This window comes from Aulonocara sp. 'chitande type north' Nkhata Bay, linkage group LG1 (assembly GCF_057382095.1).
Source record: "Aulonocara sp. 'chitande type north' Nkhata Bay isolate Kocher_YH1m ecotype deep benthic linkage group LG1, A_spYH_male_GT1.1, whole genome shotgun sequence".
Classification (NCBI taxonomy): Eukaryota; Metazoa; Chordata; class Actinopteri; order Cichliformes; family Cichlidae; genus Aulonocara; species Aulonocara sp. 'chitande type north' Nkhata Bay.
The window spans coordinates 26611340-26638808 of record NC_141344.1 but is presented as its reverse complement, the minus strand read 5'-3'; the positions used below and the strand labels follow the sequence as shown (position 1 = coordinate 26638808).

The following is a 27469-nucleotide window of genomic DNA, read 5'->3' as shown; positions in this document are numbered from 1 at the left end:
ACCCTTGGGCAAATCCTATTCCTGTTTATTTGCTGGCTTGCTGGAATTGAAACCTTCCAGCAGCAAAGTGCTGCTAGTTGCTTTGTGTTTGTTAAAGTGACTGTGTTTGGTCAGGCAAATTATAAAAACAAGCGGATAACAAGGGTTAGCAGGCGTGATAAGCCATAATATCTTGTAAACTGGCAGCGGGGATAGTTTAAGCTGGTCTTATGCTAATATTACTACAAGTGACAGTCAGCAACAGAGAAATACAAACATCTTCAAACATGCTTAAACCTACAAATAAACATATGCAAAAACACAAGCAGAAACATCCACAGAATCACTGTGTGCATTTTAAAGCCTTACAGCTACTGTGGTAGTGCAGTTACATCCTCAAATGTTACACATTTATACATTCCTTTGCTTGTAACGATATTTTTTTAATTGACTTTTTTAAAGAAGTCTAATTCATTTTACGGTGTATGTAGAATTATTTCTTTACACTGAACTTCTCCACTTTGTCCAAACAGAGCCTAGAATCTTTTCAAGGTCCCACCAGTGTCTGACAGCACACACTACCATTATCCCAATTAATTATAAACCATTTCTTCTCTGCTAGAAGTCAGAATCAAAGGAAATAACATCTCTAGAGTACTGTTCTATTAAATAATTTCTTGCACTTGTCATATATACAAGTAGACGACTTTGTAATATTACATTTGTCATGTCATATAAAATGTAGATTGCTGTTCACTATTCTGGGCTTTGGATAATAGCAGACATTGTTTCCAGTATGGATTTGACTTTTTATTCACCCAATCAATTAATAATTAAACTACATTCATGCCACATAAATCACTTTATAAAACTGTAATGCATTTATACAATCTGCATGTGACTGTGTTGTGAAATATACAGTGTTTCCATAAGTCTGACAAGAACTGGTAGAAAAAAAAACTGCCAGTGTTCGTTTTCCTGGCTGGACACTCTCAGGGCTGCCAACAAATAGATGGCTACCTTGCCTAAGGCCAACTTCTTTGGCATTAGCAGCAATAAAAACATATGCAGACACTGTTAATTAAGTGCAGACACACTACACCTGCCACCTTCCATTGCTTTTCTCTTTCGCTGGCTTCGTTTTCTTTATAAAGTGTTTTTCAGGCTTCATAGACATAGCGTGTCTCCCCAAATGTGAAACTGATAGCGCTATATTACCATATCAGTATACATTAGCTTTCACAGAAACAAACAATGCAATAATTCCTTTAGAAAGGTCTTCTCCCTGTTATCTTCATTCAAAAGGCCAGATCTGATCAGCGGCCGTTTTTAAATTACTGACAATAACATTTACCCAGTTTTACCTGCAGTTTTACAAGGCATTTACAGCCAGTCATACTTGCAATTGTCATTGGAGAATATGAGTTAATTGTTTAAACCATCCCTCCATCCATCATTATTCAATTTACACACTGTATTTAAATATGAAGCCAGTTTTTGTGCTAGTGTCCTGGGTCTAACTGCAAACCCCCCCCTTATTCCCTTTCTTTATTCTTCCTTTTTGTTTAATTGAATGTTTGGAGCAGTTCTAAAATATATAATGAGGTCATTTGCATTAGACTGCAGATTGGGTGACCTTTGCTTTTGCCAATAATTACAGTAAAACCCGTCTCTGTCTGTCATCACCAAGGATGTGGCAGGGACCTCTCTGTGCTCACGAAAGGTTAGCTGGAGGCTTGCGTCTGGACTTATGAAAAAGCCTGAGGAAAATGTCATTAGAGCAAGGGAAAAGACACTCAGAATTAACAATTGGAAATTCAATCAGGATGGCTTTAAGGATGGCATGTGTGTGCGTGTATATGTGTTTGTGTGTATGTGCAAGACATAGTCCCAGGAAAACTTGTGTTTTCCTTTCCTTGTGAGACTGCAGAATGTGATAGGAAGGGCACCCTGGGGGTGACTTCTGTTAGCTCCACAGGCCCCTTTGACTTTGCTAGCACCAAACAAATTAACAACACAAACTAAACAATCAGCCTGTAAAAGTCCCCGCAGTAGAATCGACAAACATGATAGAATTTTGCCTCCATTATTTTATTGTCCCTTTGCAGTTATGTAATACTTTAATGAAAACACAGTTTGTTTGTTTTTTCAAAAGTTTTTACACTTTTCACTTTGAGGAATTTTTCTAATAGTGCTCCTTGTTTATTTGCATGCAGTTAATGGTTGTCATTGTGCAGTGAAACGTGACTGTATTTACAGTGTGCAAACTCTTTCCCCATCAATATCTGGGCTTAAGTCAAAATAGACGTTTTATTCGACAATTCTTCTCAGTCGGCCGTGATGATATATATTACATTTTACATTGTTCGGGCAAAATGAATTCACACTGCAGTCCTGATCAGCGCTCAGTGTGCAAAAGCAGCATGCTTGAGCTTGTTCAGCTCAGTGTCAAATAAAACTGTAAATAAAAAAGAAAAAAAATTAAATTAAGGGGGCAGAGCAGAGCACTAACATCAGAGGCTCTGTTTTGTGCTCTTGGTTCTAGTCACAGCGGCGCGTCACGTTTCACCTGCCGGATGGCTCCCAGGAGAGCTGCAGTGACAGCGGTCTGGGGGACCACGAGCCTGTAGGCAGTGGCTCCCTCCTCACACAACCTCTCCCTCTGGTGCAGGCGCAGGACGACTTCTACGAGCAGGCCTCCCCTGATAAGAGGACTGAAGCTGATGGAAACTCCGATCCCAACTCTGGTAAGTTGAATTATATTCTTTCTAGCATATATGCATAGTTTGGATTTTCTTATCTAACTTTAAATCTACCATTCTTCTTCTTCTTCTTTTTTTCAAACTCTATAGCTTAAATCAACATTGGTGGCATTGTGAAACAGCTGCAACATGTTCACGTTGACTCAATTTGGTGGACATTGTGCGCATAGTGATGGTGTCTTTTCTTTCAAATCCAATATGATTTTATTCATTTTTCTACTTATTGTATGCAGGATGGTGAAATCAGAACATTCATTGTCTACAGGTTGAAGAAAATGAAAACGTTTCATATCTGGCTTTGAGGGATGACTAAAACCTCTTGAAAAGAGATAATAAATTCTCATGAAAAGCAACATCTGTCTCCATAATGGACTCAACACACCAAAAATCATTTAATTTAGAGTTATTTGATTGCTCAAGTAGGTTTCTAGTGGATACATGAGCAGGTCATTCATTTCTCAGTTAATCATCCAGACTTGTTCATTCCTCCCAGGAGCAAACCTGGGCCTCCCATAGGCTCCTCACCTATTTGTGAAACTCATTTGATTTATTTAGAGATGATTTCCCAGTTGGAAGCCTTGTTCTCAGCTGAAGATGTTAACTTCCCACTATTTCTGGTGGGGATGTACATCTCCGACCCAGTTTTCTCATTTTATCATTAAGAGGTGAGGCGTGCGCAAAGATCAAGCGCATCGCCTCAAGGTCGATGCCAGCTTGCCTGCTGAGGGTGGAGCAGCTAGCACCGCATAAATACAAGTGCAGTGAGTAAACTGTGGGTGCATATGATTTAAAACAGATTTAACTTAGCAGATGCACTCACAGTTGGCAAATGTATTCAGTGAGCTTTGTGTAGGCCTACCCACTCACTATCTTCAGAAACAACCCATTCTCATTCCCAGAGACTTTAAATACTGCGATTTTGTCAGAGCTGCTGGCATCTCTGAGATATGCGCAAGTGTCCTTTGGAGTTGCTACACCAGTTATAGCGACATTTGATGCTGGGCACAAATGTTCCTACAATATGCAAAAAAGGTAAAAAAGTCCACAAAGCTTGGTTTGAAAAACTGGTGAATGCATAGCTACCATTCATCTCTTATTGTCTCACACACTGTTTTTTAGGTTTGTTTAGTTTTTTTTTTTGTTAGTTTTTTTTTTTTTTGTTAAATTTGGTTTGAATTCACTGTTTAATTTTTTTTTCTTCTTTGGTTACGTTTATTGTCTATACTCGTTGAAATTCACCTGTTGGGATGACAGCTAAAATAAATGTAATGTATTGGATTACCAATTAGCAACAAGGAATCATATCAACTTCAAAACAAGTGATTACCAAATAGATTATTGGTGAACAGGGCTTTAGGTTATCCCATACTCAAAGTCAATAACAACTTTAAAAGTATTTAAGCCAATCAAGAGCCTAATCAAGTGGTTTGGTTTTTGGCTTTTGGCAACCAGTCAACCCAAATTCATACAGTAGAAGAATTATAAGAGAAAATTCATTAAAACAGTTTCAGTCAACAGTCAACATCCTTAAATGTTGACTGTATAATTAACAATTAGACAACGTACTCAGTGGTCCAGCAAATTTACACTACCTTTGAACCACATTACATATCTTGTACTGACATCAGGGGACAATGTTCATGAATTCATTGGAATCTCGAAAGAATAGAGATTTACAGTGTTACATTATATGAATGTGGGATTTTCAAATGTCATGAACTGTTGGCTAAGGAAAGCATTTCATCCTATGGCAGGTCAGAAATTTATGCTATTTGTTCAACTGGTATTTACTGCATAACAATTAATGAATAATGAGCTGTACATATCTCACACCTTCCGTCCTACTGTCTATAAATACAAATAAGGCTATGGATATGCTTACACAATTTGGTGCGCAGAGACAGATAAACTCTAACTGCCTTGGCTTTCAGAAGCTCGAAAAATAAAAGAAATAAACAATTAAATAAAGCATAAAATAAAATTGTATTAATTTCATTCTGTTAGCAGTATTTTACAGGTAAGATACAATGTAAAATGCTAATTTTAGAAGCAGCACCTCAAAGAAGGCCTCATCCATTAAACATGACTTACTAGCTTAAATATTTGTAGTTTTTCAGCACACTGCATCATTTTTGTCCTTAATCAGCGGCCTTCTCTTTTGTTAGTGTTGTTTGCCTGTCAGCAAACTATTAACAGTGACAGCAGTGGTCTTTGATCATTGACCTGCTTCTTGGCAGGATAATGATTTTATGTCCTGTGTATGAGCGATATGTTACCTGCTGTGGCACTCTCTAATACGTGAACTCAGTGGACCCAGGTTAACTCGTTTTGAGTAAGTCTCTGTCAGACTTAAAAAGCCTCACACTGTTTTCCTACTAGCTGTACAATACGAGTCATTCTGTTCAAAAGTCACTACATAATTACACATAGAAATGAACCTGGTTCTTTGGGCATGTTTTATTTAGTAAGGTATTTGTTTAATTAAGTTTGATATTATAAATTTGATTCATTTTCTGATCCAAAACTAGAAAGGAATTGCCCAAAAATAATAATTTAAAGCTTATCAGTAGTTCATGTATCTTATTATGTCACTTGTATTGTAATCAAGATTTTTTTTACTCCTGAACTGGCTCAATACAAGAAACTCAATCCGTTCATTAGTCATTCCAGTTACTGTTGTTTTGAGCTTCGACTCCAGATGTAGAGTAGCAGAAATGGAAGATCCTGGGGAGTTTTTAATGAAGAAGTTTTAATTGTTAGGCTATGTGAACTGTTTTTAATGCGTCTACCATCCATAATTTACAATGCGTTAGAAACAGTAGAATAATTAAACGTTTGAATTACACATAAGCGCAGAGATTCTTTATGGTTATTTTGCTTTAGTCTTAGACTTAGATTTAACCAGTGGATCTGTAATGTGTAATTATGGCTCGCTCGTGCTCATTATCACAGACATTATTGCAGATGGAGCAGATACCTGGAGCCTTGGGATGGATGCAAAGGGCAAAGAAAAAGCTGTCAGTGTAGGCTACTAAACCTTACAGATTATTGAGTTGGTAAGAATTGTTCAGTAATCTCTATTTCGACTGTCTGGCAGTAATGCTGTATCACAGATATTTAAAATAGAATGTGAGCAAAATGCAAGTAAAAAAAACCTGAACATAATTTGAAGAGATTTCAGAGAGGTTTACATACAGCGATCAAAATATTAAAGAACACAAACATGCAAAATTTTGCTCTGAGCTGGAAAATGGTGGGCGAATGTGTTCATTCTTTGCCTCAGAGATTGCAGTGCACCGCTGGATTGGCATGTCCATGGCCTGTACTGAGGCATTCCTCCTACTGTGGCCACTGTAGTGCGTGAAGAGTCAGCAAGATACGAATCTGTTGCAGTTTAGGAAATAACCTCAGCACACCCTCGGGAAATACCAGTTTGTGCAGGGACACTGTGTTTTGCGCCATGGCTGGCAAAGTTCATAGAGTTAATATACAAGTTGCATGTGGACTGAAAACATTTGATTCCTATGAGAAAGAGTTTCTAGGAGTATCTAAAAAGTGTTCTGGAGGCATGCTAGAAATCGCCAGAGATGTGAGAAATAGGTTTAATATTTTACCTTAACGTGCATTTAGGTAATAGAGCCCAGGAGCATTTCTAACGTCCATCTTTCATCATAGTTTATATTTTAAAGAATGAACTTTACTGAGTAAATCTATTGACTTGAAATTAAAGTTTTTATTTTATTTTATTTTATTTTATTAGGTTACACTAATAAAAACTAATGCAATAAACGATAAGGTTTATTGTAAAGTCATTCTCAACAGTTCCTTCAAAACAAACAGAAGAAATCAGCTGCAGTACTTGAATGGCTATAAAAAGTTGTTTTCATTAATAGGCTTTTTTGGTCTTTCACACTGGATGTGCATGGATGAGGCTCCCTAGACTGCAAAGAAGTTGAAATAATACATGATTGGAGAGTGCCCAGAATAAACAGAGAAACAAGTGGGGTGAGCTAGATAAACCAGCCATTATTGACTAAAGTGCTACATAAATTATTTAAAAACATTGGAGACAAGAAATATAGAGCAGTAAGACAAAAAAGATCACTTGCACAATCACGCATACAGAAATACACACACACACACACACACAAAGTCAAAGGCCAATAGATATAGACTGTGAGATGAAATCTGAATGAAGTTGTTGGAGTGGGTGGAACTGATGTAATGAGAAAGGTTGTTTTTCTGCTCCAGCAACAATCCTTAAGCTTAAAATATAGACAATAAAACAGCCAAGAGTCGCATGCCTGATGACCTTAGCGTTCTACGGAACAAATGGGATCAAAACAAACAGAAATGTAATAAATCAGTCTCACAAACAACAACAGAATCTTTAAGTAGTTTCTGATTTGAGGACAATCTGCCAGCTGGGTAGTCTACCTGATGTTTATCAGAAGACTTTCCTGAGACAATAGTGTATATCCAAGTGAGCATGCATGAATAATTTCTTTTAAGTCAGAAGGCGATGGAGAAACACATGCATATTTAAAATATATACAGATAGAAATATCGGTTACCCTAAGGAATTCCTTTCTGTGCATTTAAAAATCACATATATGCAATATATGATAATACCATTGTGTGCAAATTACATTGTTTATTATTATTATTATTATTATTATTATAAAGGCTGTGGAAGTGGAACTGGATTGTAAAGTGGGAAGGATTCCCACCAAAATAGGTGTCTCCAGGACCACTTTTTCATTGCGACACTCACATACACAAAGACAGGTTCACAGAGTGATAACAATACTAGCCACACTGTGTTGTTGATAATTGTCTTGGTGGCTGCAGGTCTGTGTGGCTGAGCAATGACTTATACTAAACATAGAGTACTTCTAACAAGCAAAAGTGTGCTCATACAGTTTAAAAGAGCACACTCACATAGGCAGCTTTATCTTATCATGTGATATGTATCATGCAGTGTGGGTGTAAATCTTTAAATCTGTAGTTAAATACATTTCAAAGTGAATTTTTTTTTTTACATTTCATTTTGCATTTTATTGGTTCTGATAGGGCTGGGCGATATATCGAGTTTTTTAAAAATATCGATATATTTTCATACGAGATATAAGATGTGACAATATCGTTTATATCGATATAATCTATGTTACGTTATAATTATACTTGTGGAGCCGCAGGTTTGCCTCTCTTTCGTCCACTTTTGTCTCTACGCAACGTTACTCGGCCTCGCCTCTCCTGCACTGAACACAACTCCCCCTCCCCCATAGCTTCACCTGCAGGCAATGACAAGATGAAAGCGGAAAATCTCCGTTAGCGAGTTACCATGTGTGGGGCTGGATGGCGTCAACGTGTTAGCGAGCTAACCACGCTAACGACATGCAGCCCAGAGGGGCTGCACGGCCTAAAATCCTTTCCTTTTCTCAAAAATCGACAGTGCGCAATATGTATGAATTCTGGTTGTGCTTACTGACCGCGAACCGATTTTATGTGGTACACAGCGCTCAGCAATCTGTCAAAAAATGTTTTAATATGACTTTGCTAAGCTACGGAGCTGCACCGCTTGATGGATTGTCGGAGAATTACGGCTACAGAGGAGGAGCCTCGCGGAGTGATACGTACAGTGTGTGTATAAGGCACCTGTTCAGAGACGTGGAGCAGCTGTGAAATCTGTCTTTGTTATTATGCTCAGCGTCTTTTAGTTTACATTTTGACTGCACAATTGTGAGCTTTTTGTTATGCACAAAAACAACATTATTTTCTTTTATTTATGGACCATGATTATTTAATATATGCTGATAATTTATTTTTGAGTAATTTCTTCATGTACATCTACGCTGTATGTAAATAAAAGTGCCCGTGTGACATCTGGGACACAGTGTGACTAAGAACTCTCTTTTTGTTCTTAACTTATGGCTTTAAAAAGAAAAATCGAGATATATATCTTATATCGCCATCCAGCTAAAGAATATCGAGATATGAATTTTGGGTCATATCGCCCAGCCCTAGGTTCTGATGGATAATCCAAATTGTCACTAGGTGTGAATGTGCGAATGAATGTGAGTGCGAATGGTTGTCTGTCCCTGTGTGTTGGCTCTGTGACAGACTGGCGACCTGTCCAGGGTGTACCCCGCCTCTCGCCCTATGACAGCTGGGATAGGCTCCAGCGCCCCCCGCGACCCTGAAAAGGACAAGCGGAAGCGAATGGATGGATGGATGGATGGTTCTGATGGATAAAGACCAATCAATGTTCTTAAATGCTCATCAATTCAGGCCCGGTGGGAGTCTTTCCTGGTCATAGGGCAACAAAGGACAGGTTGCTAAACTATTGCATGGCTACACATACAGAAAGACATACGATATATGACCAATTTAGAATCACCAGTTAACCTAACCAAGGTAAAATTAATTCAAAGAAATCCAATATTGCAGGAATTCCATATCATAGCTTGATAACCATTGAGCTTATACAGCATCACCTATACTGACACAGTGGCAGACAAAAGTGCTCCATGACATGTAACCGTGCAATTCAATGGGCTACCTATGAATTAATTAATAAATTAATCAATCAAAAACGAAATAAAAATAAAAATAGTGTGGGTTCCTCTGAACATTTTGCTCTTGTCTTGAGCATTTAATTTGACTGGGTGAATAAAGCATTTTTTTCTATCTGTTATATACAGTGTTGGGCGTAATGCGTTACTAAGTAACGCGTTACTGTAATTAAATTACTTTTCCACTGAAAAAGTAGAGTAACTAATTACTGTTCATTTTTAGGTATTTTAATTACAGTTACTTACAATGTACTTGCGTTACATTGTAAAATAATTAAAAAAAAATTTTATCTTCTAAACGTAGACGTAAACTCTGCCGCTTTAACATCGTTGCAGTGCAGGTGCGCGTCATTTCGCGCCAGTTTGCTGCATAGTCGTAGGACTCGGCTGAAGCGAGTGGCTGTTTTATGAAATGGACATATTCCCGTCTCTTCACTTTTCTGAAACAAGCAGACAAGAATATTATCGTAATATGTAAGCTATGTCCTGGGGAGAAAAAACTATCGGCCACTGTTAATAGCAGGAGTAATCTACTGAAGCGCCTGACACGTAAGCATAGACAAACACTTCTGAGTGATCCTTGTTCATCATCCATGGAGAACACTGCGGCAACTCCTGCTAAGCAGGCAAAACCTGATTTTACTTCAGCAGCACAGAAAATGTCTGAAGGTGAGCTTAAAAAAAATGATTGCAGGCTACATTGTGGAAGAGATGCTACCGCTGCGTACTGTAGAGTCTCCGTCTTTAAAAATGTATTTATTATTTAAAGAGTTTGATTTCTATTGTTTGCCCACTCAAGGTTTATAGGGATTTTAAGAAGTATTTAGTTAAATTACTTATTTAGTAATTAAGTTACTTTTCTGACACAGTAATTAGATAAGTATTTTAAATACAATTTTGGCTAAGTAATTAGTAATTAGTAATTAATTACTTTTTTAAAGTGACTTACCAAACACTGGTTATATACTTTAAACATAGACTTTACTTGCAGTCTAAACAGCTGTTTAGAACCATGCTGAAATCCATGAGCTGTGATGGAGCAATTATCATCATCAGTGACAATATAAATGAAGGAACACTCTCTTTTTTAATAATAAATAAATACACAATACATAATACATGAAAGATGATTTTTTTAAAATGAGAAAATTGCATTATATTGGTAAGAATGCCATACAACTAAGGATCATTGTTTTCTGACATGGATAAACAAGTGAACAAGCTGCAAGTAACATGTTTAACTTTAAATGAGAAACATTCATTTATCAGCTGACAACATGTTTACAAAAACAAGAGTTGTGTGTGACAAGGGTTTAATAAACCCTAATAACTGTGATCATTAGATTGTGGTCAAACAACACTTAGAACAATGCAGAACAGTATTTGTCATAAAGAAGTTTGTCAAGTGAGTTTAGCATTCTGAAAAATCATTGTCACTGATTATTGACATTTCTTGTTTGACACAATGCAGACATTGCTCAAAAATTGTTGACTGTATTGGAGGTGATACACCAATGGATGTATCCATTAAGGAAAAATGAGCATTCCCTGACTGTTCCTGGAGGTTCCTGGCTGTCACTGGTTGAAATCAGTTGGACTGCACCAGAAATGTCCTTATGATTGCTAGCAGCTTTGTCTGAAAATACTCACTAACTACTAGTCCAGCTTTACTAAAATCTGATGAAATGTGAGACATATTGGAAATGGAGAAGTACCCCAACCCCATGCATACTATGGGTGACTGCAGCAGTATGATGGAAACCAAAGTAATCACAAGGAGTTTCTTGCCAACCCCTTTGGGAAATACACTTTTGTTTTTTGTTATTTGCCAGGTTGTCACCGATTGGTCTGTAGGCCTGCATAAATGGGACTTCAGCAATCCTTTTCCCAGCAACTGTCATCAGTCTCCAGAATAGTGGAGAAATACAAATTTTTCCTTCGTTACCAGTGTTTGGCAGATGGCTGTCTCTAGACCTAGACTCTAGACCTTATTTACTTGATCCCACATTGTCCAAACTGGTGGGCAAGTTAATGTTACATGATTATTGGTCATATGTCTGTAAAACTTTAATAATATGTGCTAATGTGCTTAAGATTACAGCAAACAAACCGTGCTTTACATACTACAGCAAGTGATTATTCTATTCACAAAATAACAAATGATGTTTAGGACCCTAGTGGAAACTGCATCCCTACAGCTTTCTTTGTGGTGGTCAGCACACCACAAAGAAAGAACTTACAGCAAGAAGTTCTGAATCCAGTCTGGGCCTCTTTTGGCATTCACATGTTCTCTGGAGGTTAATTGGTGATTCTAATTTGATCATAGATGTGAATGATTGTCTGTCTCTGTGCTAGTCCTGCAACAGATTGGCAACCTCTCAAGGATGTACCCTGCCTCTAGCTCGATGACATCTGAGATAGGTTTGCAGGAAGATGGAGCCTAATGTACAAGAAAATGGATAGATGGATGGATTGATGGTTCACGTTGAGAAATGCTTATACTTATTTGTTGTGTAGTTGATCATTAGCTGAAGTTTATATTTGAAATGTTTGAAGATTAATGAGCTTAACAGAAACATGAGAACAAAATACTCAAATGCAAGATTGTTATGTCGTCTACAGTGACTGTGAAACTACATTAGCCATTAGTCATTGATAAGCAGGAAATGATGACTAACTCCTTTGTTCAAGTATCCTGCTCCATTGCATTCCACCCTGCTTTCTCTAAAACAGGGGTGTCAAACTCAAATACACAGTGGGCCAAAATTCAAAACTGGAACAAAGTCGCGGGCTAACGTTAATATTTATTGAAATATATTTATTCCTCCAGATATAAGAATGAATATTTTCTTATGGACTCAAACACGTTTTGCTGGAAAACTGAATATGGAACAAGCAAAGCTTAATACTAAACAATATATATATTAGCTGTATAATACCAGTAGGCCAGCTCTAATAGTAATTTGGTATGGCTTCGCGGGCCAAATGTAATTAGGCTGCGGGCCAAATCTGGCCCACGGGCCAGAGTTTGACACCTATGCTCTAAAACATCAAAGCATCTTTTCAAGCCCCACATCCATCAAGTATCACTACCCCTATTTGATTCTCAATTTGGAAAGAAGAAAATATTTCATTAAATATTTTCAATTTTTCATCAAATATGTTTTGTTACTGTGAAATATCATATTTCCATTTTGTTAATCACCAACACATGTCTGGCCATTGGGATTAGGTAATATAATTTTGTTTAATTTTCTAAGGATATTTTTATCAGGGTGTTGGCTGTTTAGTTCCTCTCAGTATCATGTAAATATGCTTCAGGCAAGAAAGCTGTCACAGTTCCATGTTTTTGTAATTCTTAGTGCCAAATTTCTGGTGCTATATTTCAAAATCCATTCCAACTATGTCTCTACTGCAAAAACAATTGCCATCTTCACTGCATTTTACTTTTGTGAGTGACAACAACAAGACACCAAGCTTCTTGTGAGTGAACACGTTTAAGATCACGTTTAATGCTTCACACAAAAACAGAACTGATTTACTTTGAATTTATTGTATTTTCTTTTTCTACTGCTTTGCTGTAGTTGAGTGTGGCAGTACAAAATAGATTTGGAATACATACAGTAGAAACTACAAATGGGAAGTTTCTGTATACTACTGTGTATAATTATTGAACACATTATGGCAACATTCAGATAGTAAAGTCAGAATTTGGCATGGACAACATAATAGTATTAATCTATCCAGTCTTGTCAATCATTTAGGCTGCTGGTGGTGGTGGTATTCTGGTATGGGGGATATGTTCTTGGCATGTTCATTTGTTCATGAGCTCTGGAACAATGCCCAGTTGGTACTGATCGTTGTTTCAGTGTCACATGTTTTTTCTGATGGCTTCTTCCAGCAGGATGAGTGATTTCCTGAACATGGCAGTCAGTTCACACAACTCAAGTGGCAATCTCAATTCAGTAGACTACTTTTGGGATGGGGTTAAACTGGTCATGCAGCTCACTAACCTGTTGGATCCATATGACGGTGTCACTCTGGACCATAATCTCTGAGGAATACTTTTACCACCTTATTGAATCACCTGATATAAGCAGGGTGTACCTAATAAAGTGCCTGATAAAGTTAATGCAGCTTCACAATCAGAAGTAAAATACTAACATATTCACAAATAAAATGAGACAGAGATACATAATGAGAAGAAAATGTAGCTTGGTAGTGAAACTATACAAGACATGAACTATGTATAATTGTTTCTTAGCGTTACGGGAAGCAGCTGGTAACTGCTGCGAGATGTTTTGAATCATGCTGGTATAAAGAAGACAAATTTCCCCTGAAAGAGAGTAGTAGATTTGGGCTCTTGATGCTACCAGGGCTTCACTGACATTAAATATCACATATTTATCTTTCAAAAATACTGAGATATTACTAAATAATTTTAACACAGCATGTAAACTATGGAATCTGACAAAATACCGATATAGTTAACCATTCAGACATAGATTTTACAGTAAATCTTATAATATGGTATGTTTGGAGAGAGGAAGAGAGTTAGGGCAAAGAGATAAAAATACCAAAGATCATTATGTATTTTAATTATGATGACTTCTTCTCAGTGCTGGGGTAAAATGTGTTTAAGGCTTGTGAATAAAATATCACTTTGTGCTTCAAAGCGGTGAAAAAGTCTGTCATCTTTTCTTTGTTCATTTCAATTCACAGCAACGTGATGTACAGTATCATTACAAGTTTCCATGTCTGGGCAATTAAATTGATTACCATATCACAGTATGGCCTTTTCCTAGACTTCTGAGGTGAAGTAAGAGTGTCCTCTTGCAGGTTTATCCTTGGAAATTGGATACCTTCCATGTTGAGTAATATTCCATTATTTTATATTCTGTGGAAGAAGGGAAGTGAAGGTCATTGCATTGAAATGGTAAGCACATATGACAAGACTGCAACATTAATTTTTAGTGATGTTCCATCATCTGGCTCTCACAGGTAAACAAACAAATTTAAACACAAACAAAAAACATACTTTCATGGTTTGGGGATTTGACTACGAGGGTGATTCGTGTGAGAAGGGTTGAGCAGAAGCTACTGGCCTATAAAGGGATAGAGAATCTCCCACGCTCTTCCAGCAATTTCTTATATTCCATATTTAATTCTATTCATGCATCATTTTCTTATACTCTGTGTCTCTAAGACAATAGCAGTCTCTTACAAAAACTGTTTTCCTCGTCATGAAATTAATAAATGATCACAAGACAAAAAATGAGAGATATACATGAACTGCTTTGGTACCGTAGTACCGTTGCGTGACCCTCTAGAAGTTCTTTTAGTACCCTGAGGCCTCCGCACGTGTTTTGATTGCACCATCAGACATATGTTGCAAGGATATTGCCAGGTCTATAACGGTCTGATTTTTTAGTGTTGCACTTGTATTTATAATTCATGGCATAACACATTGAATTGCTAATTTGTATTGTAATTCAGTGCTTTACTACACAAATTAGAAGAATTTTAAAACACCCTCTCGACTGAATAAGAATAATAGTCTGCTCGGTGTATTAGTCTGATACACTGGACTCTTTGCCAGCAGCTTTGTTGTTTCTGTAGTACAGATGCTCAGCAATTGACTATCCAGGATGAACAAATAGCAGGCTGTCACTCAGTCTGGCAGCCGTCCGACCACCTCAGTCACAGACAGCCAGTGATGCTATTGAGATGGTGGGATGCCAAAAACAGTAGATGGCTGTCACAGATCTTTTGACTACATCTCTATATTATAATGACAGATCTAGAGTATCTATTTACATATAATTTAACTCAGTTCAAAAGATAGTTTTCTAAATAATTCAGCTTGATTCTGTCTAGGCCATATTAAGTTTACTTTAGAGTTTGATTTTACCTTGTTAACTGACTCACGAGACAGCCAGTTGCACCCAGGTCATTTCTGTTTTCTCTTCTCTTGGGGGAAATTCAGAGAGATGATCTATGCATATTCCCCTTAAACCCACTTCTGCCGTATGTAGGGAAGTGTGTGTTTGTGTGTTCCTAAATCCCATTGAGAGAAGAGGAAGTAGCAGGGTAGAGTAGCTAGGGCCCCTGACCAAGCCTGTGGGTGGGTGGCATGGATTCATAAATCAGGGAGCAGTGTTAATCTCTCTCAGGTATTGGAAAGCCAGCCCTCAGTAAATATGTTGCCCCGGGATACAATGGGGTTTAAAGGATTTCTGTCTCCAAAGAGAAATTAGGCAGGAGCTTCAGAAGTGAGCTAAATGGAAATGCTTGCTGGAGCATACAGAGAGAGCAGGGTGCCGCTGTCAGCTAGTAAACATAGTCTCAGAGTAGCCTCAGTCATTATCATGGCAGCCGGTGCCAACAGCTAGGGTGAGCAGACGGGAGGGCTGATGAAGAGCATCTTCTATGCAGATGATTAGTCACAATAGGGAGGAGGACAATCTGAGGTCTATTGGATTATACTGCTGGGAATGACAATTGTCTTTGTTAAAAGTAAAGTGGCTAATTACAACAAATTACAGTTATTTTTTGACAAATTTTGTGAATTTTTCCAAAAATATATTTTTTTCGTAATTTGTCTGATCCCTTGCGTAGCAGCATTTTCATATTTCAATTATTTTAACATTTCAGCAGTAGCACCCAAGGGTGAAGTGAAAAACACCTTGTTATGAAGCTCTTCGAAGGTGGAATATATTTGGCATCAGCTAGACAGTTCTGTAATTTGTTGAGATAGGCACAAAAAATTGGCAGATATAAGCAATTAAAGACAAAGTTTGCACCAGTAAAAAGTGTTCCTAGAAAGTGTCTGTGAAGGTTCTCAGTCATCCAGGTCATCGTAGTCAAAGGAGATTGCAAAGAAAAGCGTCTGGACTTCTTTAAGTTGCTTGAAGACGTTTCACCTCTCATCCGAGAAGCTTCTTCAGTTCTAAGGTCAAATGGTGGAGAGTCCCAGATATAAACCTAGTGGGAGTAACCCCCCACGGAGGGACAAAAGGACCCCCTGATGATCCTCTAATCGCCTGAGCCAAGGTGTGAAACTGGGTGTGGGTCCCAATCAGCCAGAGTTTCGGGTGTTTTCATTGTGAAACCTGGCCCCACCTTATCATGCGAATTCCTGAGGTCAGATGGCCCAGGATGTGAGTGGGCGTTAAGGCGTCTGGGAAGGGATCTCAAAACTGGATTATAGATGGCAGAGAGTTGGTGTCGTAAACCCCCGCCTCTGTTCAAAGATGGTCGCTCACAGTGGATATAGATGGCTTCTTGAAAGAGGAGTGAAAGAACCTGTTCCTAGAAAGGACTGCTAGCAAACCACCAAAAGGGTCAAGCTCGTGCATGGGCAGTGAAGGCAGACTGCGTTATTCAATCCCCGAGATGACTTATTGTAGCCCAGAAAGGTGACCTGCTGTCTTGTGTTCATGATCATTTACTTGAAAAGAAACAGACGGATGAACTATAGGAAGGCAAGTCGGTGGAGGTGGTATGATGCTCTGGTTAATGTTCAGGCAGGAAGCCTTGAGTTATACCATTCGTGGATTTTATAATGATAAATCTAACCAGCCTAAACACTCTTGATGACCACATTTAATTCTTGGCATGCTTCAAATTTTGTTCAAAAATGGTCTCAATAATATGTCAAAGAGTTCAATTTGTTGTACCCAGAAGTGTACCATTCCTGAGCACAATTGCCTATGTTCCTTGCAAAGTCTCGATTGTCCCCACTTTCTGATCTCCCACTGGCTGTCCTCACATTATGCTTAAAACTCCCACTCTTGAAAAGCCCTTTTGCAGAATAAGACTTAAAAACTAAGTCAATTAATTAAGGTATTTTCAGTTAAATAGCTGTGGGAAGCACAGCTATTTATATATCTTCTATTTTTACCATTGTGTATATTTCCAGTTTTTATCTGTTGTACAGTGTCCTTGGGTGCTTTGAAAGGCGCTATTTAAATAAAATGTATTATTATTATTATTATTATTACTGGCATTCCATGCTTGGCCAAGACTAGCAAACACACTACATGCATAATGTGCCTGACTGCAATTGAACCAGATGGCACAGTAGCGTGTGTATCCTTAGCCTCCAAATACCCCTGATCTCAATCTAATTGAGCATCTACAATATGGGATCCAATGGAATAGCCAGACTGACTAAAAGGATCTGCTTTTAACTTCTAGATGCCTGACAAAACGGTATGTCTTTAGAGGTCTTGAGGTCAAGGCAGACGATTTTAATATCGTAGCTGATCAGTGTAGAAGTATATTTACTCTTGGCAACTATATTTATGTGTATGTATTAGTCAAGTCATAGTGCTTGGTCAGCCATTTGTTTGTGTAGAAAATAGAAAATATAGAAAAAGTGAATGTTTTCAAGAAGCTTGAGAGTTTTTTGACTTACCCTGATATCATACTCACAGTTTAGCAAAATCAGAATATAACTATTTTATCACATTTCTGTAGCCACTGATCTCTTTTTAGGATTCCTGAGACATGAGCTTATCACAATATATCAAAATGCTTTGGGCAAAAGTTGGCATGCCAGATTGCTACAAGAATACCTAGTGATATAAAAAAAAAGAATTTAGTAATATTCACAATATTCACAGAGAGGCAGAGTTTTAAATGTCTGTGAGGGGCTGGAAAAACACAAACTCGCACACATATTAAAAACGTATACATTTTTAATATGATCATAATTGTTCTTGCATTTGTAAATTCTTAATAATCAGGATTGTTGACGTATCTCTTCGTGAAGTGTTTGAATGCTCAATATTACTTCTTCCTTTTTAGTGCCATTAGAATCAAATGTTGCAGTAAAATAGATGAATTCATTTACCCCTAAAAGGAAATTTTGAATCACAAACTTGTGAAAATATTTCTCTGTAGGAAATGTACTGTAATATGCTGTTACACTGCAGTGATGAAGCAAAATTTTAAAAGGTGTATAATGGCCAAGACAAGTATATAGAAGTTGACAGACATGGCCGTTTGATGAAAATGTTGAAAGGTTTGAATCTGATAAAACATTTTAGAAATTTGACTGTATGCACAGATGTGCATCTGCCTATTTATTGAATATGATGGTCTTATGAACATATAGGAAGCATGGCTTTTACTCAATGTAATTTATTTTTGCTGTGTTGTATTGACCAGGCAGCATTATAATTTTATTAATATTTAAGTAAACCCTGAGCTAGGAGCAAAGTTAATGTTACATGTTAATGTTAGTAGCATGGACACTGGGTGTTCATATAAGAAGACCTTATGTGATGTTCTATATAAGCAGATTGTAAAAATGTGCTAAAAACACATTTTTCAGACAGTTACAAAAATAAATATCAAACTTGAATTATCAGTTGAGAGTTCCTGGAAAATTAAGAGCACCCAAAAGTTTAAGACGAAAAAATTGATATTGCAGACAGATGTGGACTGTCACAGCTAATGTTTTCACACTTGCAGATGCCGATGTATAATTTGTGCTTGTTTACATACATAATCAGTCGACATATAAGGTTCATTGAAGAACTTAGGTACAGCCTTTCATTCAGTAGCTTGTAGAATTACCTTTAAACCAATAGGGAATTATCAGTCTCTCGCTGATGTCTCTCATCTCTCACATCAGATTTTGGCCCATTCTTTTTTAAAATGCTGCTTCAGTTCATTGAGGTTTGTCGTCATTCCTTTATGCACAGTTCAGCACAGGTCCTCCCACAGCGTTTTATTCAGGTTGAGGTCTGGACTGAGCCATTGAAACTTCTTGATTGTTTTCATTTTTCTGTTGCATGACTAATTTTTGAACAAACTTTACTTGTCAGACAGATAAAGTCACATCTGACTTTAGAATACTTTTGTATACAGAGGAGTCCATGGTCAACTCAATGACTGCACGATACCCAAGTCCCGTGGATTCAAAACAAGAACAAATTACCACCCCTCAACTAGCGTATTCGACAGTTGGTATGAGGTGAGCTTATTTGCTGTGGTTGGTTTTTGCCAGACATGACTGTACATTTCCTCTTGTGTGCTCAAAAGACAGTGGCACTCATTTCATGCGTATAGAAACAGCCAACAATTTTGATCTTACAAAATTCCATATGTTAGTAAATAAGAGCAGTCAATCAAGCATCTGCATACTATTGCTGTGCTGCCAGATAGTATACAGATAGTATGCATGCTTACCTGAATGTGAGGTGGAGAAAGCACCAACAATGTAAGAGAGAAGCCGGCACCACTGAGGCAGAAAAGTAGGAGAAAGACTGACTTGAGAACATAAGATAATTATGTCTGAGGTCCAGAGAGAAAGCCAGAAAAGGGGCAACTTTCCGAAGTATTTCTACAGGAGCGGCAACCATTAAAAAATAACTAAAATGTGATGTTTGGGCTGAAATAATGGGGACGCTGAATAATGTTTCCCCTGAGAAACTTACTGTGGTTCAAGTGACTTAAAGTTAAGTTATGAGAAAAGACTAACAGACTGCTGGAAAAAGAAGAAAGCAGGTGGAGGACAAAAACGGAAGGAGCACAAGATCTGTCGGACCATGATGAGAAAATCACTGCAATGAATAAGTCTGAGATGCAGACTTTTTGCATTTTCTTTGAGTATTGCATGGTTTGACTTTGATGAATTTGCTGGAATGTCCACTCCTGGTAAGCCTTTGGCTTCAGACCATTAAATTGCCCAAAAAATTGCTATAAAAGCAAGTTGCTTCTGCTTTTATAAAGGTATTCGGACATGTTAATGCTGGTCAAATGGATTTGATTACCAGCACCTGGCTGCTACTTACTCTCCTAATTCTATGGAAGCAATATGCGTGTGCTTAGTTTTTCACAGGACTGCAGAGTCTGTGCTAATCTGCAGGACTGAGTCTGCAGTCCTGTGAAAACTCTTTCACATGACCATATGTTGGATTTTTCTATTTGTCTTTCACCCATGTCATTGATGTTTGCTGTCACATTTAATAGTCCAGATCCCACAGTGCTTTGATATATATATATAAATATATATCAAAGATATATCTCACCTAATATATATTAGGTGAGATATATATTAGAATATAAATCTTAAATATTGTGGGTTTTTTTGCTAGAGTGTAATGGAGTAATGTAAACCTACAGACCCTAAGAGTTAAAGAGACGGAAGGGGGGACAGACCAAAAGTGTGCAATAGAAAGAGTATTTATAGGAATGCAATTTAAATAGGTTATCATAGCATTAATGTTCCACTTTGACTGGTCTCCTTTAACGCGTCACTATGAGAATTCTCCCAAAGAAAAGCGGTATCTTCAGAAAAAAGCTGCACCTTAACCCTGGTGAACTGATCTGGGGGTAGTGAGTGCTGTGATAGGGACTAATCCCCTGCTGTGCGCTTTGAGCGGGACTCAGGGTAATACACCAGAGGACACCAAGGAGAAGTGAGGAACAAGTGCTAAGAAAGAGACTTCTGACAAACTGAAAAATGTGTTGAAGTGGTGCTGTCACCGTGATGAATCCTTTCAGACATCTTTTCAAAATGGGATGGAATCTTAAACCGTATGCATTGCATGATTCTACAGGAAGACTGTGTTTCTGTGTGTGTGTGTGTGTGTGTGTGTGCGTGCGTGCGTGCGTGCGTGCGTGCGTGCGTGCGTGTGTGTGTGTGGGTGGGTGGGGATACAGTGAATTTCTCAGTGAAGCATATGGCACAAGCATATTTAGCTTTTGGAAAACTCCACTAGGAGTCTTGCTGATGCCTCCTGGTTAATTGCAGAAATTTACCAATTTAGATTTCAGATTGTGACACTGAGAACTCTGGCAGATGTTTGGAACGTTACATTTAAAAAAATAAAAAATTCCCAGGTGCACATTAGACGGTGCAGTATTAACACGTGAAGCAAACACAGGTTCAATTGACAACTATCTTTTATATACCTACTTGTTTAATTAGTATGATAGTAGAACCTTGAAAGTTGTTTTCTTTTTATTCTTATCTAATGACTGAATGGCCCACATGATCCTTCATTTGCATTCAAAATGTTATTTTATGATCCTTTTTTTGTAAAGTAATTTGCGTGTGGTTTCATTAAGATATTAATTTCTTATAATGATAATCTGTTTTTTTGTACTATGAGTACAAAACTTCCACACATCTACTACTTCACCAAATATGAAACACATTATGAAGCATAATTGAACAATACAGTTATAATATATGATCCAATAAGCATTTGATGCTTGTAAATGTCAGTTTAAAATAGGTTAGTGTTACTGGGCTAGAACCACTTTGACATTTTCTATGTAAATACAACATGTAAATACAATAAATTGCCAGGCATCGCTTGTGATGAGTCAGATCTAAAATAAGTCCTAAAGTATTGCAAATGCAAGAAAACATAAGAGGTGCTGAATTATTTGTTTGCTCCCCCATGTGTCAAGCACAATATCTCAGGGACTGTTGATCTGATTTTGACACAGCGTGGTAGCATGATGCACTCAAGTATTTAAAATGACACTGAATAGCTGAAGGCAGATCAACAATTAAGGGTCAACAAAGGTGACATATTTGTTAGTGACAGGCTGACAGGGGCTTCACGGCAATAGAGGACAACATGTTTACTCTTGGTATTCGGTAGATACTGCTGCATTTTATTCTGTTTTCAGACAGAATAGTGGTTTAGATATATATTTTTTGTTTTACAAGAAACGTTCAAGTACTTCTTACTCCTATATTCGTGTGAATGATGATGTTTGTGTCATACAAACTGGTAAAAGCATGAAACTAATGTACTAGTAAGGAGTATTGCTCTAATTTGGAATGTTTACAAATGCATTCATAGTTTTTAGCACTTTTAGGACAATATTTTCATGATTTTAAAGTAAAGGTAAAGCTTGCCGTATGAGGAATGGGATTAACATTTTTTTTTCTTCAGTTTGTGTTGGGTTCTTTTTCATTGATATTTAACGAAATAATGAATTAATAGTTGAGGAAATAGCTGATGAAGTTGTGTGTGTGTGTGACAGAGAAGGAGACAGAAAGATGAGTACTTAACACAGACTCAGATAGGCACAACTAATAAGAGGTGAGAAAAAAAATAGACAGAGGGATGACAGGTAAAGTCAAGGTGAGCTGACAGAGTGAGAAGTAATCACTGTAGGAGTAGAATGCATACTGATACTGCAAGCGATAAGTGGGAAAAGGTCATAGACAAAATAAAGCAGATTTGAGAAGAGAAATTTTTGCAAACACTCAGAGCTTCTCTGCGTCGACAATAGCACAGCGAAAGAATAAAGGCAGAGTTTCCCACAGGCTGACACTGCGATGGTGGTTGATAGTATAAGTGAATGTATAGTAATTCTGATATATCACAGCCTGGAATGGATCATTGATTCAGTTATTTACCTACACTACTGACAAATCCTGTGGTCAATAGCGAGCTCTGCCACATAATAATGTCACAGCTAAACACGGAGGTTTTCTGTGGTTGGCTTCACTTTGTGTATGTGATGACAATATGATGACTTGTACTGTGCAAAATTTCTGTCCATGGTCCTTGATTGCAGAATATATCATATAAAAATGAAAACGAGGCCACTTTATTATAAAGTACATTTAGAGTTTAAATGTGGGGAAAAAAACAAACAAACAAACCACATTTTACATTTTTTGTAAAACTGTAAAAGAAAACTCAGATCAGCTGTATTTTAAGATGCTTAATGCACATTCATGTTTTTGAAGTGTACAGAGAACTGGTAGTGGTGTTTTGTCATTGGTAAATAAAAACAACCTTTAGGATAAAGATTTTCTCTTTGTGGTTCAACCTTTCATCATAGTGATTTTGCACATTAGAGGTGTCTAAAGGGATCCTATAGTTCCCAAGCTGACCATTTAAATGTAATTCATTGTAATTAAATTCTAGGAGACCGAAAATTGATTGACGGTATTCTGACTCAGCTAATGTCATTGCCTTTATGTGTATACTCCAAGCTGAAGGGGAGGTGCAACACCCTCCCTATACGTTCTCTTCTGTTCACTCCACACATCAACTGCTTCCTTTCATTTATCCCTGCTGCTTCCGTCCATCCTCACTTCCTTACCTACCTCAGCTCATCATTACTTAGACCACATTTCCATCATCAGCATTAATAGTTGATTTTGTATAAGAAGCTAGAGGGTAGCTTTGCATTGTTTTCACTTCCCCTCTCTCAGTTCACACTGTTGCGCTAAAGGCAAAGGGTCAAAACAAAGGTGAGGAATATTCTGAAGTACAAGACCCAACTTGACTGAAGAAAGAAGAAATGGAAAATAAACAAATGCAATGTCATATCTGCATGCATTACCCTTATGAAACAAAACAAGAGGCAAGGCTGCGATACAGGCACACTTATTTGGTGACACACATACAGAACAAGGCAATCAGTTACTGACTAAAAATAAAGTCAGGAGCCAGTAAGTAATTGTAGGTTAGGATCCTCTGAAAAAAAAAGCCACATTTTTGATTTTCTCATCTGTTCCAGTTTGCATCCATGGCTTTACACTTAAGCTGACAGTGAATACATACAGTAGAACTGCATAGGTACAGGAAGAGGTCTGTCAGTTCCAGCACAATGCTTTTTCAATAATGTGCTTTGAATTAATTATTTAAATTAGTTTGTAGGATTTAGAGGTTTTATTAGAAATATATATATATAAGTTAAATAAAAGGTAGTATATGTGTGTTTGTTAGAGCAGAGTATGTTATGATACTGCCCCTCCCACTGGGTCCTGCCTCAACCTCTAACATCATGAGCTAATCACTAGAAATGTCACCCAGAGCTTGGCAAGTCATTTGTTGCTTACTGGTGTGGAATTTGCCACTAGGTGAGAGTGATTCCATTTAATCTATCCTCCATTACAAGCTGCAATTTTGCATGGTAGACAGCATTACTCAGATAAAGTGTTTAGTGGAGTTTACACTATGATTTACAGAGGGCAATCCTTAAGGGACTAAACTCAAACTTTTTAACTTTAAAATGGTCAGCATCTCACTTGGAAATTCTTTTTAAAAAACTAATGAGTTTTGGATACATTTTCACATTTTCAAATGATCTGTAATTTGCATTTTGGTCACCTCTAAGCTGGAAGATTTTGTTTTCAGCTAAGTAGGTTCTGCATTCTGCTATACACACTTCTCTTACGTTTAATGTGCTCCATGTCTAAGTTACAGCAAATATGGACAAACTTTACTGTATACACTACAGTACCTATGTTTTGTTAAAGCAGCTACCCTGTGTTATCCTTTACTTCTACTCAACTTTTACACCTTTAGCTTCTCCTCCCTAGAATCCCTGTCTGTATTATTTTTATGTCATAGATTTATCAGTCAGTCAGTACTACACAGTAGTTTTGCTGGAGTTGAAGTGCTGACCAGGCGATTTAAACCACAAGTGTTCCTTGCCAACTTGTAGCCATAACATTTATTGTATAAGACATTCCCTTAAAAAAAAAGAGGTTTACAGCATGTGTGCCAAACTGTGATGGTTCAGTGTAAGGCAGTATAGACAGTTGGCAGAAAAAACTCACACCCATCTCTCTTCCCTCTACTTGGCACTTCAGCACTCTCCTTATGAGAGATGAGAGAGTTCATTGTTTGTCTACAGCTTTGTAATTCACACATGAAAGAACTCAGCTGAGCATGTATGTCACTACAGCTGTCCAGTGCTGTCTCAATCACTGAAGAAATTCCTATAATGTATGTCTTGATGTCTTAGCCTTTCCACTGACAAAACTACATCATAGACTACACCATGTTGGACTGAAAACTCGGTCCCTTAAATTGAACCTGAAAATCTGACCTACATCAATCATGCAGATCGCTTTTTTTAATTATTAGGGTTTTTTTTTATTACTGTGGTGTAGGCTGAGTAATTGAGCTTCTGTGTGTGTGTGTTCAGTTCAAGCTTAGCCTGCCAGCTGATGTTATCTTGGCTCTTTTGTGACTACACGCGAGAATTCGCTTGAATAAGTAACATGGCAGGGATTTCACTCAAGGGAGGAATCGCCAGCAGCGTTTGGAGAGTTATTTGCATTGTGTGTTATAAACTTATGAAATGTTTTAATTTAATTGATAAATACTGGCGTGTTGCAGTGAAATTACATTGCTACCTGCATTTTATGCGACCTTAACGATTATGTCTAGAAGCCGTGTTTCTCATCAGTGCTTATCGAGCTGTGGCCTTTATACAGCTCTTCATTTTTTGTTCTTTCCTAATCACACACCTTAAAAACTGTACTATGATAACTACACAGTGTGCAGATGGTCTGCAGATTAATCCCAGGTCTTCACATCACCGGATTCCTGTGTTTAAAATACACCAAATGTATTAAATTCAGTACTACATACTAGATAACACGTAGCACTTATACTAACTCGGAGACCTTTGTAATCAATAACACTGTGGGAGTGACAGCTGTTTAGATGACTAGCATGGGCTGCCGTCGATGTAGAAGGAAATGAGAAATGTCAAGACTCAGCCCACCTCTTTCAGCACGAGCTGTCACACATCCCACTTGCTCACTCCCTCAGTTTTACTACGCAAAAGTCAGACAGTGTAGGAGTTAAGAGATTTAAGGGGCCCTCAAAGCTGCCACACAGGCACACTGTTGATGCTCTGTATCCAAACACTCAGAGTCTTTAAAAGAATGCAGAAGGACTCCATACGATGACTCCATAATTTTCTTTGCATTGATCACGTGCCACGAGATGAGAGGTTTGAGACTTTGACGAGTAACTATCATTAGTGAGTTACACATTATAAAGCATGTCAAAGAATACGTATTGACTCCTCAAAGTCAACCACCCATTTTTAAAATGTTTTAATTGATTTATTTTAAGCATGTTGCCCTTACAGCAGCTTACATTGAGTTCCAACTGTAAATCAGAATATGTTAACTTTAGAAGTTAATGTTTGAAGTTCTAATCCATATTCTCATTAAAAATCTGACCGGAGTTTCCTTTAATATGGCAGCAGCCAATAGGCAGAGAAGTTTTCACACACTACTTGGGTCCCTGGTGTGTTAATTAATATTTATATTTGTCCACTGCCTCAAACTCTGCCTTCAGGCATTTATTAAATTATCATGAGTTTGGGCAGAGGCATTACTGTGTGTGTTAGTGAGAGCACAGCAGTGCGGTGTAAGTACGTGCACCATCTGTGACAGGACCGCTCCCTGATCCACCAATCAAAAGATTCCACACAAATTAAAAACAGGACCATTATTAACACCACGTACAAACAATATCAACAGCAGCAGTAAATTGGGGGTGTGGCATTAAATTCTTGTTTGTTTACCCATTTATTTACATAAGTCAGTGATGCAGAGAGTTGCCTTTGGCAGCTTGAACCTAAACACCCATAGCTTTACAATCTCCACAATTAGAGCCAGTCCTGTGAGGTATCTGACAGCGTGACCAGGAGGTGCACACTACCTAGTGCTGAACACAGTGCTACTAAATGCAAGCAGCCATGATAATTAGTGTTTCTAGCCAGGAGCTCCTCACTGGCGTCTCACCCCCGCACTGACCCAGGGAGATTGGAAAGAGGCCCAGTGGCTCCCAAGAGACTGAGCCTGTCAGGTCCGTCACTTCTCCCACGACATAAGAGTGAGCGGAGGTGTTTTAAATGCCAAACAGGACACACTTGCCAGGCCTATCGGCTCTGCCTGAATACAAGGCCTGTCTGTCTATCTAGTGTCCCTACTCTGTAGACCCTGAAGCAGAGCCAAGTCTCACTGTCTGGGGACAGTTAACCTGCTGTGAGGAAGGGAACAAATCCAAAAAAACAAAAAACAGATGAAATGACAGTGTTGCTGGTTGGTATGCTGCTGAGTCTTCACACGCTCAAATGGAGTGCTGAATCACCCCAAAATATGTTTGTCTGCGGTTATTTTTCTTTCTTTTTTGGACATGTATGTCTGTCTATTTTTAAGTATTATTAAAGGATTTTGAGTGCAAAGCTTTTGTCAGATCGTTTTGCTGGATATTTATCTTTGCTTTGTATGTGAAGTAATCGAAAAAGAAAAAATACCAGTGAACAGGAATGAAGCCTGATCACCATGGTGGTTATACTGAGCCACGTATGGACATACGATCATGTTTCTTTGCACTTTTTTCTCACTCT

At 37.9% G+C, this 27469-nt stretch overlaps 1 protein-coding gene across 4 annotated transcripts in view; it reads left to right on the top strand.

Annotated features, from left to right (window-relative positions):
- Nucleotides 1-27469, top strand: part of pcdh9 (protocadherin 9) — a 205268-nt gene that overhangs the window by 141919 nt on the left and 35880 nt on the right. For 2 of the 4 annotated variants that reach the window (XM_086290445.1, XM_086290442.1), the window contains one exon: nucleotides 2525-2726. In XM_086290445.1, coding sequence (XP_086146571.1) covers nucleotides 2525-2726 — 202 coding nt within the window. Of the gene's footprint in view, nucleotides 1-2524; nucleotides 2727-2831; nucleotides 3013-27469 lie in introns of those variants that run through there. The other 2 variants (XM_086290453.1, XM_086290450.1) reach the window with 2 other exon arrangements.